This window comes from Xenopus laevis, chromosome 2L, assembly GCF_017654675.1.
Source record: "Xenopus laevis strain J_2021 chromosome 2L, Xenopus_laevis_v10.1, whole genome shotgun sequence".
Classification (NCBI taxonomy): domain Eukaryota; kingdom Metazoa; phylum Chordata; class Amphibia; order Anura; family Pipidae; genus Xenopus; species Xenopus laevis.
Genome location: NC_054373.1, coordinates 186,770,848 through 186,791,602, shown reverse-complemented (window position 1 = coordinate 186,791,602; position 20,755 = coordinate 186,770,848). Strand labels below are relative to the sequence as shown.

Sequence of the window (20,755 nt, the reverse complement as noted above, 5' to 3'; positions counted from 1 at the left end):
TTGTTATGAGCTAAGGGGGCCCAGTCTGAAGGTCAGTTAGGGGGAGATTTGGGGTGAGTGTTTATTGTATCCTGGGTACCCCTGGAACTATAGAAGGGTGACTGTTACCCCAATGTTTCTATATATCTGTAACCTTGTAAGGAGTATATTACATAAGTAATGTGAATATTTGTTACTCAATTGGCTTATGTGCCACCCAGGTGGGCAGCTCCACTGACAAATGGGCAAAGAACCAGCAGTAACAGGGAGATACAATAAAATGTCTGACTGGGGGAGTGAGACTAGAGAGAAGGCAAGGGAAGCCACATCTATACAAGAGATCTAGTGTAAGAGACCTTTATAGTGGGAGTTTATTCAGATGCAGTAACAGTGAGCCTATTTACATCAGCGGCAGACAGAAAGGCCTTGTTCCACTTTAGAGATTCCCTGGTGGGACAGCGGCCAACTCCAATATGAACAGCAGCGCAGCTCTCGTATTAATTCTGCCCTGCACCTCATGTTTAATGGAAAAAGGGACCCTGGGACTTAGATATTTGTTATGAAATGCAGCAATTACACACAACGGAAAAATATAGTTGTGTAATTCTTAGTATCTCAACAGGCTCTTTTAGCAACAGTACATGGAGTGGATGCAGCTTTTAAATACCTTTAAGTACCAGGTCTCGATCTGCAGGTGGGAACTGGCAAATATCAATTTGATTGATTTATTTATTAATTCTGTATGACACACACGATGCCTCTTTTCCTGCAAATCTATATGCACTTTCAGGCCATGATAGGATCTCATTGGTGTCGTTACTATCTGGGGAACAGGTAAAGACTCAGGCAGGCTGTACTCTTCCAAATACTCACACAGGGAGATTTAATTGTACTGCTGGGAAAGCACCGGAGCTTGCACTCATGGAACACAGGGTGCTCTGTACCATGATACTTTATCCCAATAGAGCGTTATCTAGAATGTTAGTAGAGACATCACGGGGGATTGACCTCCCTACCCCTGCATGTAGTACCCTAGTGACCACTGTAGAAGTCTCATTAATAGGGTATTGGACTGATCCTGCTGCATTTACCCAATCAAATATATGACATTGTCTAAAATTAATCAATTCATTACTTTAAACCCCTGACAGATCTGCAAAACTGCATTTGAAGATCATTATCTTATAAAAATGAATGAGCATTATGTCTGATGGGGGGATAAATGATCTTCCAATGCCCCAAGCTGACCTTAAAGGAATTGTTTATTGTAAAAATAAAAACTGGGTAAATAGACAGGCTGTGCAAAATAAAAAATGTATCTAATATAGTTAGTTAGGCAAAAATGTAATGTATAAAGGCTGGAGTGAGTGGATGTGTAACATAATAGCCAGAACACTACTTCCTGCTTTTCAGCTCTCTTGCTTTCCACTGATTGGTTACCAGGCAGTAACAAATCAGTGACTTGATGGGGGCCCACATGGGTCATAAAATGTTGCTTTTGAATCTGAGCTGAATGCCGAGGATCAATTACAAACTCACTGAACAGTTATGTCCCATGTGGCCCCCCTTATAGTCACTGACTAACTCAGAGTTAGAGAGCTGAAAAGCAGGAAGTAGTGTTCTGGCTACTATGTTACACATCCAGTCACTCCAGCCTTTATACATTACATATTTGCCTAACTAACTATATTAGAAACATTTTTTATTTTGCACGGCCTATTTATTTACCCAGTTTTTATTTTTACACTGAACTGTTCCTTTAATACTGATGGGAAATGCACACAAAATGCTGGAGTTGCTAATTGGCTGGAATTAACTCTAAAGATGCCATGGAATAAGACAGGCTAACAGCAGACATCAGAAAAAGATAAAGAGTACGGTATGTTATGGGAACCCCTGTTTACCTACCGCTTAAATTTGGGGTTTTATATCAAGACTAGTGTTTTGATAGCAGGAATACCGCCACTAACAAAGCACAGGAGTGAAGGTGAATAACTGCAAGTGTAGTAAATAGGTTTTATTATTATTCAGGTTTCCATGCCTTCCAACAGTAATCCAGGAACAGCAGGTTTTCCCCATTACTGCTCCATGTGAAAGCAAGAGAAAGACTGGATCACAGGTAGAACACCTGCTATAGGACAGGCACTGCAGCGGAAACACTTACCTGTGCTCCTGATACAGGGCCAAAAGGATTAGGTGGCCTCATAACAGGCTGGTTGTATATTAATTGTGGCTGCTGCATGACTGGTCCCATTGGAGGCTGGCAAAAACAAACACAATGGTTTGAAGACACTGCAAGATATTCATTCTTCAAAACACGTCACAATCTTATAAATGCCAAATAACAATGGTAATATTAGAGATCTTATTTGTATACCAATTAAAAACACGGCTTACCATTCCAAATCCCACCATCCCTGTAGGCGTTGTTGCAGGAAACGCCATTACTGGTGGAGCCTGATGCAATAAAGAAAAAACTGTCAGTTGCAAAATAACTCACTAAAGGCTTTTATTGTATTCATTGTATGACCATTTAATGGTGGGGACCCAAACCCTAGGCAGTGTGTGTATATAGTATGATAATATTTACTGACAGCTTCTTGGCTTTGTCCAACAGAACATTCACTGGCAACCAAAGTGATGAGCGAATTTATTCGTCAGCCATGGATTTGCGGTGAAATTCCGAATTTCACCATGTGTGTATTTTTCTTGAAACTGCAGTAAAAATTTGCAGTGAAAAAACACCCATTGATCAATGCATTTGGAGAAAAAAGTCGCCATAAGAAAAAAAACGCCCATTGACTTCACTGCGTTTCTCTCATCCCTATTAACCAAAAGAGGGTGTGACTAGTTCCAGCTGTAACCTCAGATGCCACCAATGTATAACCAATGTATAACAGAGTGACCATACACAGAAAGATCCGCTTGTTTGGTTATGTCACTAAACGAGTGGATCTCTCCCGATACGGCTACATTGAGGTGGGCCCAAAGATCGGATCATAATGCAGGACTATGGGCAGTCGGATCGCGGGACTGCATCAACGAACAGATGCGGTACACGATCCTACAGGATTTTTAACCCTGCCTGATTGATGTCTGCCGACTTTTGGCCCTTCGGAGGGCCCCATACACTGTCCAATAAGCAGCTTTTATCGGCCCATGTATGGTCCCCTTTAGAGATGAGTTGTGACACAATAGTGGAGTGCCGGACTCTCCAGCCGACCCAAACAATAGAATACACAGCGTGCCTGCTCTCACTGATTTCTCTTCTCACAATAACTTGTACTTAACAGGAATGTTTCTATTGCATCACATAATGTAATCCATCTACTTCAGACTTACAGGTTGGACTTGAGAAAGGAAAGGCAATGTTATGACCATTCATATCAATATTATGAATATTCCCCATTTTGGTTGAAGTGCATTATAAATAACTAGGGAATTGTATACAGAAAATGTTTCCAGAAAAGAAGTCAAGTAAGCTCTGGCTCTGTTGGAAAACGTCAGGGGATATACAAGGTTACTTTATTTTAACAGCATTCTCTGTACAGGCTACAAGCAAACTTAGGGACTGTTCCTGCTGAATTGTGCTTAGTACAAGGAATACCTATGCTGCCATAGTTTTAAGGGATCTCTCTGTACAGACTATGAGCAAACTTAGGGACTGTTCCTGCTGAATTGTGCTTAGTACAGGGAATACCTATGCTGCCATAGTTTTATGGGATCTCTCTGTACAGACTATGAGCAAACTTAGGGACTGTTCCTGCTGAATTGTGCTTAGTACAGAGGAATACCTATGCTGCCATAGTTTTATGGGATCTCTCTGTACAGACTATGAGCAAACTTAGGGACTGTTCCTGCTGAATTGTGCTTAGTACAGGGGAATACCTATGCTGCCATAGTTTTATGGGATCTCTCTGTACAGACTATGAGCAAACTTAGGGGACTGTTCCTGCTGAATTGTGCTTAGTACAGGGAAATCCTATGCTGCCATAGTTTTATGGGATCTCTCTGTACAGACTATGAGCAAACTTAGGGGACTGTTCCTGCTGAATTGTGCTTAGTACAGGGGAATACCTATGCTGCCATAGTTTTATGGGATCTCTCTGTACAGACTATGAGCAAACTTATGGGACTGTTCCTGCTGAATTGTGCTTAGTACAGGGAATACCTATGCTGCCATAGTTTTATGGGATCTCTCTGTACAGACTATGAACAAACTTAGGGACTGTTCCTGCTGAATTGTGCATAGTACAGGGAATACCTATGCTGCCATTTGTTGTTACAGAAATACCTGCAAGCATTAATACAAAGAGACATTTCCTCTGCCCCTTATAAAAGAAGCCTCTGCTCCTCATAAGTCTAAGCCTCTACTGTTACACACCCACAACAAGTTGTACGGGCAGTTTCGAATGCTAACAGAGGCTGTGGCCTTCCGTAGTGGTTTCTAATTCTTATGCAGGTTCCCTAGAAGTGCACATCTTCTGAATATTCTGCCAGTATCACAGGTGGATCAGTGAATGTAATCACCCGAGTCACTAAATGATCCATCCATGCTGCTGTGACAATATCCAAAAAGTGTGTGTGTGTGTGTTAGAAGCTACGTGCAACTGTACAACACAACACAGCAGATAACACACTCACACACACTGGAATTGTCACATACACAAAGCCCCACTGCTCAAAGTCCCGTTCAGAACAGAACACTGCCCAATAAAAACAGACCTTCGGTGCCCAATCTACAACTCCTAGCAGTATTCCACAGGCAAAGGTTTGAAGCTAAAAATTTAAAACCTAAATTAAATTAATTAATAATAATAATTATTATAAATAATATTTAATTAAATTAAAGCCTAGAAGCTAAAAACTGAATTGTAGCAGTCAAGAAGCTAATTTTTTATTCTAAAAATAAAGTGTAACACAGGGTTATTTAGGGAAACATTTAAAAAAAATAAATAAATAAAACGTAAGAAATGTGTAATTAAAAGACTTCCATTATTTCAGAACACCTGCATTAAAAAGGTGCAGCAAAACTCAAAGCAAAACAACTGTATTTATCTTCTTTTTCATTAACCCCATGTGCTCTGATGATCCCATAGCAGGGTACTGCCTCTGTACCACGGACAGTTTAAACAATGATTTAGGTGTTTTGCATTAAAGGGGTGGTTTACCTTTAAGTTAAAGGAGAAGGAAAGCTACAGAGGCATTTTATTGCCAATAGATTAACCACAATAGTGCAAGCTATAACACTATATTTATTCTGCAGAATGCTTTACCATACCTGAGTAACAGCTCTAGAAGCTCTCTCTGTTTGTTTAGGATAGAAGCTGCCATATTAGCTTGGCCTGCCTGCTCAATCATAGCTCTGGGCTCGGATTACAGCAGAGAAGGGAGCGGAACAAACTGAGCATGCTCAAGCCCTAGCCCTGGAGGTTTAAGCTGAAAACAGGAAGTCTGATTCAGAAGCGCATGAGTACACAATAGAAGGAAAGAAATGTGATGTTTCTTTTGACAGGGGACTCAGAGCAGCATTACTTTGAGGGGTTACTGGTGTATTTATATAGTCCTTTCTGATACAGCTTACTTAGCCTTTCCTTCTCCTTTAACTTTTATTGTTATAGAATGGCCAATTCTAAGCAACTTTTCAATTGGTGTTTAATTTTTCTTTTTTATAGATTTTGAATTATTTCCTTTTTTCTTCTGTTTACAGCTTTCAAATGGGGGTCACTGACCCAACCTAAAAAACAAATGTTCTGCTACAAATGTATTGTTATTGCTACTTTTTACTCCTCATCTTTCTATTCAGGCCTCTCCTATTTATATTCCAGTCTCTTGTTCAAATCAGTGCATGGTTGCTAGGGGAATTTGGACCCTAGCAACCTGATTGCTGAAATTGCAAACTGGAGAGTTGCTGAATAAAAAACGAAATATGTCAAAAACCACTAATGATAAAAAATGAAAACCAATTGCAAATTGTCTCAGAATATCCCTCTCTACATCATACTAACAGTTAATTTAATTTAAAGATGAACAACCCCATTAAATGACTATATTTGCTTTAGTAGGACCCATGTAAAGGGGTCACATAATGTATGTTGTAGTAAGAACACAAAGTGTGTGATTAAAGTGTATACTATTTATTTGGCACTGTCTTTGCCTCAAGTCCTTTCAGTGAGCAACACCGGGGCACAATAGGGTTAATTGTGAAGAAGATAACGGCATTGCTGATACTAATTATTGCCGCAAACCAATCAATAAAGACTATGTTCAGCCTGAGGCAGAGGCAATTCATGCAGAATCAGCCTTAGTCACAGCCGAGAGTAGTGAAAGTGGCTGAGGAACCAGTGCAGCAGAATCTGGCTATAATATTTATATATATTAAAGGACAAGTCAACCACAAAAATAATTTTTTGCCTAATAAAAGAAAACATTAGTCTAAGCAACCTTCCCATATACATTCATTACAAATTTCCTATGGGTTTTAAGTTCTTTGTATATGTATTGCGATTGAAAGCAGCGTTGTCTGCCCCTTTCTATTCTCTGCACTGGTGGTTCATACTGTTGATACAATGTTGCAACAGTCAGAGTTAAAGGGACAGAGACACTGCTTTCAATAGCAATACATTTACAAAGAACATAGGAAATTTGTAATGAAGGTATATTGCAAATTTGCTCAGAATAAGGTTTTCTTTTATTAGTCAAAAAAATAATTTTTGGGGTTGACTTATCCTTTATAGATAAAAGATTCCCTTCTTATCGAGCTTCCACAACCCAAAAGCTCTGGCAGTTTCAGCCGGAGTTTTGTAAGCAGGAAAGGAAGGGTTTGACATGCCATTAGTCAAGATCAAATGAAAGCAGGGCGCGCCAGATGCAGCACTTTGGTGCACCAGCAATCAGACGGATTAGTGTGAGGCTGCAGTTTACAGTGTTTACCAATCACATGCCAGTTGACAGTAAAGAGGTTTGTTTTTTTTGTTTTCACTTACGTATTGTGGAAAATGCATGCCGTTCTGGGAACAATTATACAATGCAATAACACAGGATTAGAACACGGACTTCACACACAAAAACACATTCTCATTAATATCTGGAATTAGGGATTTCTAGTAACAAGGTTCTAGTTAACAGAGATGTAGCGTGTTTGTGTCAGTTGCTGGTATGGGGGGGATACGTTATGCTGAAACCCATTATCCAGAACATTCCGAATTACGGAAAGGTCATCTCCTATAGACTCCATTTTATCCAAATAATCCAAATTTTTTAAAAATAATTTCCTTTTTCTGTGTAATAATAAAACAGTAGTTGTACTTGATCCCAACTAAGATATAATTAATCCTTATTGGAAGCAGAACCAGCCTATTGGCTTTATTTAATGTTAAAGGATTCGGCCGAATCCCAAATAGTGGATTTGGTGCATCCCTAATTGGGTTTATTTAACGTTTACATGATTTTCCAGTAGACTTAAGGCATGAAGATCCAAATTACAGAGAGATTCATTATCTGGAAAACCCCAGATATAATTAATCCTTACTGGAAGCAAAACCAGCCTTTTGGGTTTAGGGATGCACCGAATCCAGGATTCGGTACGGGATTCGGCCAAATCCTTGAGTCTGGCAGAACCAAATCTGAATGCTAATTTACATATGCAAATTAGGGGTGGGGAGGGAAATCATGTGACACCAAACAAGTAAGTAAGAAAACTTTATCACTTTTATCCCCTTCCAGCACCTAATTTTCATATGCAAATTAGTATTCGGATTTGGTTCGGTATTCGGCCAAATCTTTTGCAAAGGATTTGGCCGAATCCCAAATAGTGGATTCGGTGCATCCCTAATTGGGCTTATTTAATGTTTACATGATTTTCCAGTAGACTTAAGGGATGAAGATCCAAATTACAGAAAGATCTGTTATCTGTAAAACCCCAGATATAATTAATCCTTATTGGAGGCAAAACAGTCCTACTGGGTTTAATTCATGTTTAAATCTTATTTAAGGTATGAAGATCCAATTATGGAAAAACCCATTATGTGGAAAACCCCAGGTCCCGAGCATTCTGCATAACAGGTCCTACACCTGTATTTAGAGTAATGTCCCAGATGCTTGTGGCCAGTGTGGGCACCAGTGATATGAAGCTGCACTTGGCACAAGGAGTGTTTTGGTCACTGCCTCAAGTCATTACGTCCCACAAGCAGTGAGAGACAGACCCAAAGCTCCAGTAAAGCACTGCAATTCACAAAACATCCCGTGTCCCACAGAGCTTACACTTCTGGCTCACTTGGCCTCTCAGACCCAGGTATAAGGGGTGAGGGGGCCCATGCCGGCTTAAAGGAACAGTAACGCCAAAAAATGTAAGTGTTTTAAAGTAATAAAATTATACAGTCGCATGAAAAAGTTTGGGAACCCCTCTTAATTCTTTGGAGTTTTGTTTGTCATTGGCTGAGCTTTCAGGTAGCAACTTCCTTTTATTGAATTAACAGAAAATATACAATATGCATCATAACAAATTTAGACAGGTGCATAAATTTGGGCACCCCAACAGAGATATTACATCAATACTTAGTTGAGCTCCTTTTGCCACAGCCTCTAGACGCCTCCTATAGCCTTTGATGAGTGTCTGGATTCTGGATGTGGCTATTTTTGACCATTGGTCCATACAAAATCTCTCCAGTTCAGTTAAATCTGATGGCTGCCGAGCATGGACAGTCTGCTTCAGATCATCCCATAGATTTTCCATAATATTCAAGTCGGGGGACTCCAGAATATTGTACTTGTCCCTCTGCATAAATGTCTTTGTAGATTTCCAAGTGAGTTTAGGGTCATTGTCTTGTTGGAATATCCGACCCCTGCAGCAGAACTTCAACTTTGTGACTGATGCTTGAACATTATCCTGAAGAATTTGTTCATATTGGGTTGAATTTATCCGACCCTGGACTTTAACAAGGGCCCCAGTAGTCCCTGAACTAGCCACACAGCCCCTGAACTAGCCACACAGCCCCACAGCATGATGGGACCTCCACCAAATGTGACAGTCAGTAGCAGGTGTTTTTCTTGGAATGCGGTGTTCTTCTTCAAAATGACTGTCTTGTCTAAATGAGCTTTTCCATACAACAAGCGAGTGTGTTTGTGTGAGTGCAGAAAGGGCTTCTCATCCCCCTGCCATACACATGTTCTTTGTGCAAATTGTGCTGAATTGTAGAACGATGTACAGACACACCTGCATCTGCAGCAAGATCTTCTTGCAGGTCTTTGGAGATGATCTTTGGCTTGTCTGTAACATTCTCACAATCCTCCACATATGCTGCTCCTGTATTTTTCTTGGCCTGTCAGACCTGGGTTTTACAGCAACTGTGCCTGTGGCCTTCCATTTCCTCATTACATTCCTTACAGTTGGAACTGACAGTTTAAACCTCTGAGATGCTTTTTGTAGCCTTCCCCTATACCCTGATACTGAACAATCTTTGTTTTCAGATCTTTCGAGTTGCTTTGAGGATCCCATGCTGTCACTCTTCAGAGGAGAGTCAAACCGAAGCACAACTTGCAATTGGTCACATTTAATACCTTTTTCTCATGATTGGACACACCTGCCTATATAGTTCAATGTTTAATGAGATAATCCAACCAATTTGGTGTTGCCAGTAATCAGTATTGAGCAGTTACATGCATTCAAATGAGGAAAATTACAAGGGCACCCACATTTGATTTAATTTCATACAACTGAATACTGCTTCACTAAAAATCTTTGTTCAGAAAACAGCCCAGTACTCTGATGTTCCTGGGAAATAAAAGACATGTCACTGTTATATTTTTTGTTGAAAGTGGAGTAAATTATTATGCAGGCTGAGAGGGGTTCCCAAACTTTTTCATATGACTAATATTATTATAAAAATAATAGTCTGAACGGATGAGACAGTGTGGTGGAAGGAGAGTGAGCAGTGTGTTACCTACCAAAGTTGCAGGGTTCCATGTTGTTGTAGGAGCTACTTTTGGCTGCCAGTTGGTCCCACCAGTGAGCTTCTTCTCTCCAGGCTGACTCCAGTAAATATCACTATCATTAAAAACAAGTCAGACGGTCTTTATATTAAATACCATGAAAAGATATATTGAAACAAGTGCTGGCCATCTATTTCCATATAGTAAATGCAATATAACAGATTTCTATGTCATCCATGGGCAGGTTTCAGGTCATTGTTCCTCTTGCTACAAGATATATATTTGTATACATAATTAGGAATCATATAAATGTGCTCCCTATAAAATCTGCATTTTGGAATAAGCTCACGAGACTAGTACAACCCCATTCCAATAGGCAAATGGAAGGAATACTCACTTCTTTGTTGTTCCGTTTCCAATGCCCAGATCTACAAAAGGGAATAAGCAGAGTGAGTGGATGAAATGAATAAGGAGGGTCTGTTATTGCTGTGCCTTATGCTCCGGGAAATACTCACTGCCCACAAGGTTGGCGAGGGATGAATCCAGGTCATCAGACACCAGTTTGTTTTGTGGGTTCATAGAGGAAGGAAGATTTTGATTCTGAGAGGTGACTGTTGGCTGAAGGAGCCCACCTAAATCATCAAAAGCTTTATGGGAGGAACACACAGAGAACAACATTAAAAGGCACATTTATCAAGGGTCGAATTTCGAATGCATGTGAGTTTTAAACACCCTAAAATTCAGATATATACGAAATTCGACAGGGGGGGTTATTTATGAAAAAAAAAATCAAATTTCTAAAACTTCGATGAATTTTACCGACTCGATAACTCAAATCAAATGAATTCAACCAATCTCAAAGCCAGGAAGGTTCCAAACATCTCCAAATTGGTCACTGGACCTCTCCCATTGACTTGTACAGTAATTCGGCAGGTTTTAGGTGGTGAATTAGAATTCTTAAAGGCACAGAGTTTGATATATCTCGAAAATCAAATTTTTTTTAAAAAAATTCTAATTTGAGTTTGGATAATTCCCTAGTTGAATTCGAATTCTCAATTCGACCCTTAATAAATCTGCCCAAGTCAAACAATATGGAAGCTCCAGTTTCTCGCTCGCCCCAAGCCTCTCGCCCGCCCCAAGTCCCTCACTCGCCCTCTTTCCATCAATCACTAAAGGAGTCATGTGCATGGCCACTCATATCGGGAGCTCCCTCTCGGTGCAGGTGGTCTAACGGTGGCGCAATTTTTTAAAAAAAATACTTTTACCTCCAACTGGAGTGCAGGCTCTATTAGCCACACTTTTGGTTAGGGATAATATTTTTGTCCAACAGGTACACTTTTAAGTCCAGTACAGCCGATGACATTATGTGTATTCTTTATTTAAATATCTGTAATATTATTTTTACAGTGAGAGCTGTGAAGATGTGGAATTGTCTCCCTGAATCAGTGGTACAGGCTGATACATTAGATAGGTACAAGGAAGGGTCGGATGCTTTATTCACCAGTAGCTCCTCCCAGCAGACAGGAGGGAGCCAATGAGATTAGAGGAGGGAAAGGGGTGTTACAGGGAGAGCTGGGAAGTGAATCAGGGGTACAGGCTGATACATTAGATAGGTATAAGGAAGGGTTGGATGCTTTATTCACCAGTAGCTCCTCCCAGCAGACAGGAGGGAGCCAATGAGATGAGAGGGAAAGGGGTGTTACAGGGAGAGCTGGGAAGTGAATCAGTGGTACAGGCTGATACATTAGATAGGTACAAGGAAGGGTCGGATGCTTTATTCACCAGTAGCTCCTCCCAGCAGACAGGAGGGAGTCAATGAGATTAGAGGAGGGAAAGGGGTGTTACAGGGAGAGCTGGGAAGTGAATCAGGGGTACAGGCTGATACATTAGATAGGTACAAGGAAGGGTCGGATGCTTTATTCACCAGTAGCTCCTCCCAGCAGACAGGAGGGAGCCAATGAGATTAGAGGAGGGAAAGGGGTGTTACAGGGAGAGCTGGGAAGTGAATCAGGGGTACAGGCTGATACATTAGATAGGTACAAGGAAGGGTCGGATGCTTTATTCACCAGTAGCTCCTCCCAGCAGACAGGAGGGAGCCAATGAGATTAGAGGAGGGAAAGGGGTGTTACAGGGAGAGCTGGGAAGTGAATCAGGGGTACAGGCTGATACATTAGATAGGTATAAGAAGGGGTTGGATGGTGTTTAGCAAGTGAAGGAATACAGGGATATGGGAGATAGCTCATAGTACAAGTTAATCCAATTGCTTGATAAAGAGGCGGGAGCTTCGAAACGTTGTACTTATTACTTGCTTGATAAAAGTTTTTTCTTGATGAACAAGCAAGTTGTCTGGACTTTTTTGATATATATATAATTTGTCCTTTGGACTAGGTCACAGACCAGGGTTAATCTCCACTCCATTTTGTTGGTTTATATATATATATATATATATATATATATATATATATATATATATATATATATATATATATATATATATACATATATATATACATACATATACATATATATATATATATATATATATACACATATATATATATATATATATATATATATATATATACATATTCAACAGCAATATACAGTTCATTAACTGTTCAGATGAATTGCTGCCCCAATAAAGCAAACGCACTGGGGTCAGATTTGCCAGGAGTCAAGCGGCCTGTATGTTTTGTGTGAGTCGAAACTGAAATACTGTGAGAAAAACCCGCACAGACACAGGGAAAACATACAAACACGAGTGTCCATGCTGCACTTACCTGTTGAGTCGATGTTAATATTGGAAGGAGATTTGTTGGCAAACACTGAATCAAAGTCAACATTAAGGCTGCCGGAGGACTGTGGTTGAACAGCTAGGGATGGTGTGAACCCTAAAAACACATTCCATGCATTATTAACCAGTCAATGCAAACCGAATATAGTAATTCTGAAAGGGTTAAATGCTCTGTATGCACTGGCCATTAACCAGCGAGAAGCTTATACTGCTATATACTGTCTCCTCCGGGTCATGGAAATCATGGCAGTTAATCATAAGCTGAAATACAGGCAAATGGCTGAAAGTGCCAAATAAAATGTTTTAGGCCTTTAAAGGGATTCTGTCATGATTTTTATGTAGGGTTACAACCTTTTCCTAAAATTTTTCCGGCTGGTGGAGGGTCGGAACTGTGCCATAAAAAGGGGCAGGACCACGATGTGGAGATCACCAGAAGGAGGACAAAAGTTACGTTTCCGGGGGATTGGGGGTGGGCCAAGGGGTCTTATTAAGGGTATTACAAATTTACCGGTTGCTACATTGCCGGTAAATTTGTAATACCGGCCCCAGCGTTGGAAGGTGTTCTACTGGCTAGGCCGGCGAAATACAGGCCATGTGGAAACCCTATTTTTATGGTGTAGTTTTAATTCTAAATTAAACTGTTTACACTGCAAATAATTCACTGTACAATATAAAATGTCATTCCTGAAGCAGCAAGTGTATTTAGTTGTAATATTGGTGTGTAGGTGCATCTCAGGTCATTTTGCCTGGTCATGTGATTTCAGAAAGAGCCAGCACTTTAGGATGGAACTGCTTTCTGGCAGCCTGTTGTTTCTTCTACTCAATGTAACTGAATGTGTCTCAGTGGGACTTGGATTTTACTATTGAATGTTGTTCTTAGATCTACCAGGAAGCTGTTATCTTGTGTTAGGGAGCTGTTATCTGGTTACCTTCCCATTGTTCTTTTGTTTGGCTGTTGGGGGGGAAAAGGAGGGGGGTGATATCACTCCAACTTGCAGTACAGCAGTAAAGAGTGATTGAAGTTTATCAGAGCACAAGTCACATGACTGGGGGCAGCTGGGAAATTGACAATATGTCTAGCCCCATGTCAGATTTCAAAATTGAATATAAAAAAAAATCTGTTTGCTCTTTTGAGAAATGGATTTCAGTGCAGAATTCTGCTAGAGCAGCACTATTACCTGATGTGTTTTGAAAAAATTAAGTTTATTCAAGTCATTCATTCAAGCACTGCCTTTAACCCAGCACCCACAGCATTACATTTGCCAAAGCTCTAAACCAGGACAAATCTGGTATGTCATGTGTTTAGTTGGAACACTCACTGTGACGTTCAAAACTGTCAGCACAAGAACTGTTTATGGGGAACATGGGGATTTTATGAAGGATCAGAGGCAAATAAACCTAATTTCACCATGTACAATGCTGAGAGGCAAATTTATTAAGGGTTGAATTTCAAATTCATGTGTTTTTTTTTCTTTTTTCAAACTCCTATAAATTCGAAATTCGACCAATCTAAATTTATTAATAAAATCGATTTTCTCTACTCCGACTAATTGATTCGACCCAAAAACTAGAATCTAATTTGATTTAAATTAGAAAAACTCTGAGTTTTTTTTCTCTGAAAATAACTCGAATGTCAGAAAGGCTGCAAATATCACCAAATTGATCCCTGCACGTCTCCCATTGACTTCTACAGTAATTCGGCAGGTTTTAGGTGGCGAATAGTCGGATTCGAGTTCTTAAAGGGCCATAGTATGCTAAATCTCGAAATTCAAATTAAAACTCGAATCGAGTTTGGATAATTCACAATTCGAATTTGAGAGTTTTGACCAAAAAAAAAAAAAAAAAAAATTAAATTCTCACTTTGACCCTTAATAAATGTGCCCCTAAGTGTCAGCTGGAATGGTGTAAACATCACTGCTGTTGGATTCAGATAATACATCCCCAGCATGGGAAAAGCCTGGGCTTGGCAGATGCCGGGAGAACTCTATGGTCGTAGTGAAAATTCAAATTAAAAAAAAAAAAATCATTTCGAGCTCAGTTTTGTGTACTTCGACATATTTGAAAAAAAATTTGAATATCGAAATTTATCATGTACGGTCTCTTTAAAAATGTGACTTTGACCATTCGCCATCTAAAACCTGCCGAATTGCTGTTTTAGCCTGTGGGGGACCTCCTAGAACCTATTACTCAATTGGTGGACTTTGAAAAACCTTTGATTCGAATTCACAAAAAGGACCTATTCGGGTGAAAAAAAACAAACTTAGATTTTTTGATAAATTGATCTTTTTTAATTTGAATTTCGAAGTTATGGGAGTTCAAAAAAATTCCAACACTTTGAAATTAGACCCTTGATAAATCTGCCCCTATCTGTCTGAACCCATAATGTCATTTGGTGGAGAGGAAATAATATTCTGGGGCTGTACATATTGTTTCGGCTACGGTCCACTGGGTACAAGGATATTCCTTATACAGGAATGGGATCCGTTATCTGTAAACCTGTTATCCAGAAAGCCCTGAATTACGCAAAGGCCGTCTGTCATAGACAAAGCTTAAAATGATTTCCCTTTTCTGTGTAATAATAAAACAGTAGCTTGTACTTGATCCCAACTAAGATATAATTAATCCTTAATAGAAGTAGGGATGCACTGTTTTGGATTTGGCCGAACCCCTGAATCCACCGCGAAAGATTTGGCCGAATACCGAACCAAATCCTAATTTGCATATGCAAATTAGGGATGGGAAAGCATTTTTTTACTTCTTTTTTTTGTGACAAAAAGTCATGCAATCTCTCCCTGTCCCTAATTTGCATATGCAAATTCAGATTCGGTTTGGCTGGGCAGAAAGATTCGGCCGAATCCTGCTGAAAAATGCCGAATCCTGGATTCGGTGCATCCCTAATTGGATGCAAAACCAGCCTACTGGGTTTATTACATGTTTACATGATTTTCTAGTAGACTTAAGGTATGAAGAGCCAAAGTATGGAAAGATCCATTATCTGGAAAACTTCAGGTCCCCAGCATTCTGGATAACAGGTCCCATACCTGCTTCCTACTTTGTAGCAATATTTGGGGGAAGCTCTTTCCCTGTACCATGCACAAAGTGAGGTCCCTACAGAATAGGTTTGCCGAGAACATGACTGGCCTGCATAGAGCCTGGACCCCCAATCCAACACCAACTGTGAGCAAGGCCTGAACCCCAATATCGAAGGTGGGAGAGTGGACAGAGAAGAAAAGCCCTGGATTGGTAGAAGGGAAACCTCTATTCCCATTCTCCACTACATGACACTAATATTATATAGCAATGTGTAACTTGTTATTGTTTTAGAATCTCTCCAATTCTTTAGCCAGGTGCCAAACGTTTGTACAGACTTGTATGAATTCCTGAATTGTGTGTCACGCTTCTTGCACTTTTATATCTTCTCTTATCTGAGTGCTTGTAATGTATTTAACAGCTGGATCATGACTCTCCTAAACCTGAGAGCTCCCTCTATTTATATAGTTATATGCAATCTGCATTATGTTTAATTACTCGACGTACACCTCAACGTTTTTAAGAAGTGGTCAAGTAATGGTCACATATACAAGATTGCCCGACTCTTAAGAGGTGGTTCACCTTTAAAGGAGAACTAACCCCTTCCAAACACGTTTTTTCAGTTCAGTTGTTTTTAGATTATTCCCCTGAAATAAAGCCTTTTTTCAATTACTTTCCATAATTTTTTTACTGTTTTTCCAAAATCTAAGTTTAAAGTTGAATATTCATGTCTCTGGTGTTTGAGTCTGGCAGCTCAGTAATTCAGGTGCAGATTCTAAACTATTACAATTTGCTCCATTAGTTGATCCATTTCTCAGCAGCATCTCTGGAGTATCAGTAACTATTGTATCAATTCTTAACAGCTGCCTGTAATGAAACTCAGAGATTCTGCTCAGCAGGGACAAAGATAAGAAATGGATCAATTTAGAACAGTTTACAGGGTCAGCGACCCTCCCCCCCTTCCAGAGCTGCATTGGGGTCAAGGCACACTGGCAGATACGGAGAGATTAATCGCCCGGCAACAAATCTCCTCTTCTTCGGGCGACAAATCTCCCCGAACTGCCTTCCCACCGGCTAAAATGTAAATAGCCGGCAGGATGGCACGCTGAGCGATTCGTTTTCCGAAGTCGCCCGTAGTTTCCTTATGAGGCAACTTCCAGCAACTACGGAAAACTCAGCTGCAAAAAATAAGATAAAATCCAGAGGTTCTGCAGTTCACTCCCTTTGCCCGTATAGAAATCTGTTCTCCTTCAGATTAGTCACAATAAAAATCTTTTTCATACGAAGAGATACCAGCGCTGCAAGCTGACGGGTAGACACCAAAAAAAGCAAAGAAATAAAATATAGCGTACTATAATGTACTTCCAGCAACTTCGGAAAACTAATCGCTCCGAGTGCCATCCTGCCGGAGATTTACATTTTAGCCGGTGGGAAGGCAGTTCGGGGAGATTAGTCGCCCCAAAAGAAGAGGAAATTTGTGGCCGGGTGACTAATCTCCCCGAATCTGCCTGTGTGCCCTGACACTTAGAAAAGCAGTGACACATAGAAAAGTAATTGGAAAAAAGTCGTTATTTCTGGTGATCTATCTGAAGTTGTTTGAAGGTGAGCAACCCCTTTAAAAAGCCATATTTCATATAGTGAACTTATTGCACGAGGCTAAAGTTTGAGCTTGTCAATAGCAGCAATGATCCAGGACTTCAAACTTGTCACAGGGGGTCACCATCTTGGAAAGTGTCTGTGACACTCACATGCTCAGTGGGCTCTGATTGGCTGTTGAGAAGCTAAGCTTAGGGCTCGTCACTAATTATCCAGCAGAAAATGAGCTTCCCTGGCTGTAATATAAGCTGATGCTACAGGTTTGCTGATTATTCAATTCTGATGCTAATTGCACTGGTTTCTGTGCTGCCATGTAGTAATTATGTGTATTAATTACTAATCAGCCTTATATTGTGACATTTCTATTCTATGTGTACTGTATATTGTGAGTGGCTCCCTAAGCTCAGTAAGTGACAGCAGCACAGAGCATGTGCAGTGAATCAGCAGAAAAGAAGATGGGGAGCTACTGGGGCATCTTTGGAGACACAGATCTTTACTGCTAAAGGGCTGTGGTTGCCTTGGGCTGGTACAGAAGCACAAAACATCATGTACAACATTTCTGGCTACTTCTTTAGTTACGCTTTAGTTCTCCTTTAAGTTAACTTTTAGTATGCTATACAATAGGCCTAAGCAACTTTTCATTTGGTCTTCATTATTTTTTTTTTTTATAGTTTTTTTGATTACTTGCCTTTTTCTTCAGACTCTTTCCATATTTTAAATGGGGGGGGGGGTCACTGAGCCTATTTATTGTTATTGCTACTTTTTATTACTCCTTTATCTATTCAGGCCTCTCCTATTCATATTCCAGTCTCTTATTCAAATCAATGCATGGTTGCTAGGGGAATTAGGACCCTAGAAACCAGACGGCTGAAATTACAAACTGGAGAGCTGCTGAATAAAAAGCTAAAAAACCCCAAATAATAAAAAATGAAAACCAATTGCAACTTGTCTTGGAATATAACTCTCTACATCATACTAAAAGTTAATGTTAAAGGTGACAGCCCCTTTGACTACTGCGAACACTTACTTGTAGCCTCTGGCAAAAACAAGAAAGGTGTTTTTCTCCCAAAACGCCTCTGCACCTTGCGGTGTTATACCTACCTCCATATAGACCAGCTACTGTATAGGGATCACTGCGGAAATGGGAAGGATTGGGATAGCCTTGAGGACCACAGAAAGAATCTAATAAGTTTGGGCAGAAAAAAGTAATAGAAAGTGTTAACAAGAGCAAAGAAAGACAAAGACACGTTATCCCAAAATTTACAGCACACAAAGACAAAAGAAGAGGGTACATTTTGGATAAGTGCCCTAAATATTAATGTTTATAATATTATTTATAATTAATAAACTGTACCCCATCTTTACCAGTTCATATAAGACTGTCTGTATGCATGACTGCAATCTGCCCACTACAGAAAGGAAAAATTACCATAGCAACCCATCAGATGTTTGATTTTAACTGTGTAACCAGTAAATGCAGCAATGGGCTATCAAACCTGGTGCTAATGTACAATTGTTCTTATATTACTCTCTAATATCCTCTGATGACTTAATTACGCCCCTCTCAGCTCTTATGGAGAAACTAAATGGGGCATGAAATTACCAAGCATCTATAAATGTCTATCTATGTCCTTATCGTAAAGGGGAAACTATCATGCAAATCTAATATAAGCTTCATCATACTGAAATAAGAAACTTTCTAAATACAATCAATTAAATATTCTGTCCCGTTTCTGAAATAATCAAGTTTATCTTCACTATTCCTCTCTCAGTATCTGTTTCTCTTCATTCTCTCTTCATGCAGCAGTTGGGTGTCAGATATTCACTGACAGTTAGATCCAATATATCTTATAGGGGGGCTCCTTTTGCCTAGAACAGGGGCCGCCAACCGGGGGCCGCAGACAGTCTTGAACTGGGCTGCCGAGCCTAGGGGACAATTAACGCGGTGCGCCGAATTGGACACCGACCCCCTTCCCCGGTCCAAAAAAGGTTGAGGACCCTTGGCATAGAGAATGTATTAGAGCTCACTCTTTTAAAATCACCAGACATGTCTCTCTACATGCAGAATTTGTGCAAAAGGCAGTTATTTTGTAAGTTAGTTTGTACTGGAATCAGTTAAATGAGAGCTCTAATATATCTGCTAGTAAAGGAGCCCCCCCATAAGATATATTGGATCTAACTGTCAGTGAATATCTGACTCCCAACTGCCGCATGAAGACAGAATGAAGAGAAACAGATGCTGAGAGAGGAATAGTGAGGATAAACTTGATTATTTCAGAAACAATGCAATATATTTAATTGATTGTATGTAGAAAGTTTCTTATTTCAGTATGATGAAGCGTATATTCGATTTTCATGATAGTTCCCCTTTAACTAACGGCAACCTTAGCCAGAAAGAGAATCTCTATGGAAGACAAACAGCAATCCCATTGAGCCATGCGGCCAATCTGAAGAGGATACAGGGGAGCCCATGGTAATTTACCAATAAATATTTCATGGCTTGGTGTTTTAGCAGTAAAACTGGCTGATTCTGTGGATACGACAGGTAGCTGGACACCCTCGCTAGCTTTACTGAGGAACGGATTTAGACTTGGAATGGAATCATCAGCAGCTTCAGAGGTGAAAGGATCTGCTCACGTGACAGAAAGCAGAGAGGTTAGTAGTAGAAGTAGTAGAGGAAGAAGTAGTATAAGTAGTAGAGACAGACAAATAACAGGCATGCACTGTTTGGTCTGATTAACCAATAGGAACCCTCTTACAGTGTATTGCTTCCGTTTGATCTTCATTATCTCCATTTTTAAATGATTTTTTTTGTTGTCGTTTTGGAATGGAAAATGCTAAATGGTTGCGAAAGCCACTGATCTCAGAAACTAGTGGCTGTTGATGGATTAACACTAGATAATAACAAACAGGGGCCCTGAGGGCCACGGCACGCACTCAAATTCGGGGATTCGACAAATCTCTTCTTCTTCGGGGCCATTAATCTCCCTGAACGACCTTCCTGCCGGCTAGAATGTAAATCACCGGCGGGATGGCACTCGGAATGCTTCGTTTTCCAAAGTCACCTGAAGTTTCCTCGTGAGGCAACTTCGGTCGACTTTGGAAAACAAAGCGCTCCGAGTGCCATCCCGTCGGTGATTTACATTCTAGCCGGCGGGAGGCAGTTTGGGGAGATTAGTTGTTTAAATGGAGTCAGTGACCCCTGTTTGTAAGCTGGAGAGAGTCAGAAGAAAAAGAAGGCAATTAATTCATAACCTATAAAAAACAAATAATGAAGACCAATTGAAAAGTTGCTTAATATTGGCCATTCTATACAAAACTAAAAGTTAACTTGAAGGTGAACTACTCCTTTAGTAAATAAACATATATGCCCATATTGCCATAATTCTCTGCTACCCAGTGGCTGGTGATCCTTAGCAGACAGGT

The 20,755-nt window shown here is 40.1% G+C and overlaps 1 protein-coding gene across 7 annotated transcripts in view; it reads right to left on the bottom strand.

Annotated features, from left to right (window-relative positions):
• Positions 1-20,755, bottom strand: part of picalm.L (phosphatidylinositol binding clathrin assembly protein L homeolog) — a 68,658-nt gene that overhangs the window by 2,334 nt on the left and 45,569 nt on the right. For 2 of the 7 annotated variants that reach the window (XM_041582841.1, XM_041582842.1), the window contains exons 13-21: positions 19,812-19,958; positions 18,431-18,511; positions 12,690-12,800; positions 10,425-10,556; positions 10,307-10,337; positions 9,925-10,024; positions 6,966-6,989; positions 2,377-2,436; positions 2,144-2,239 (exon numbers count right to left, since the gene is read on the bottom strand). In XM_041582841.1, coding sequence (XP_041438775.1) covers positions 2,144-2,239; positions 2,377-2,436; positions 6,966-6,989; positions 9,925-10,024; positions 10,307-10,337; positions 10,425-10,556; positions 12,690-12,800; positions 18,431-18,511; positions 19,812-19,958 — 782 coding nt within the window. The remainder of the gene's footprint in view (positions 1-2,143; positions 2,240-2,376; positions 2,437-6,965; positions 6,990-9,924; positions 10,025-10,306; positions 10,338-10,424; positions 10,557-12,689; positions 12,801-18,430; positions 18,512-19,811; positions 19,959-20,755) is intronic. The other 5 variants (XM_018247863.2, XM_041582843.1, XM_041582844.1 and 2 more) reach the window with 5 other exon arrangements.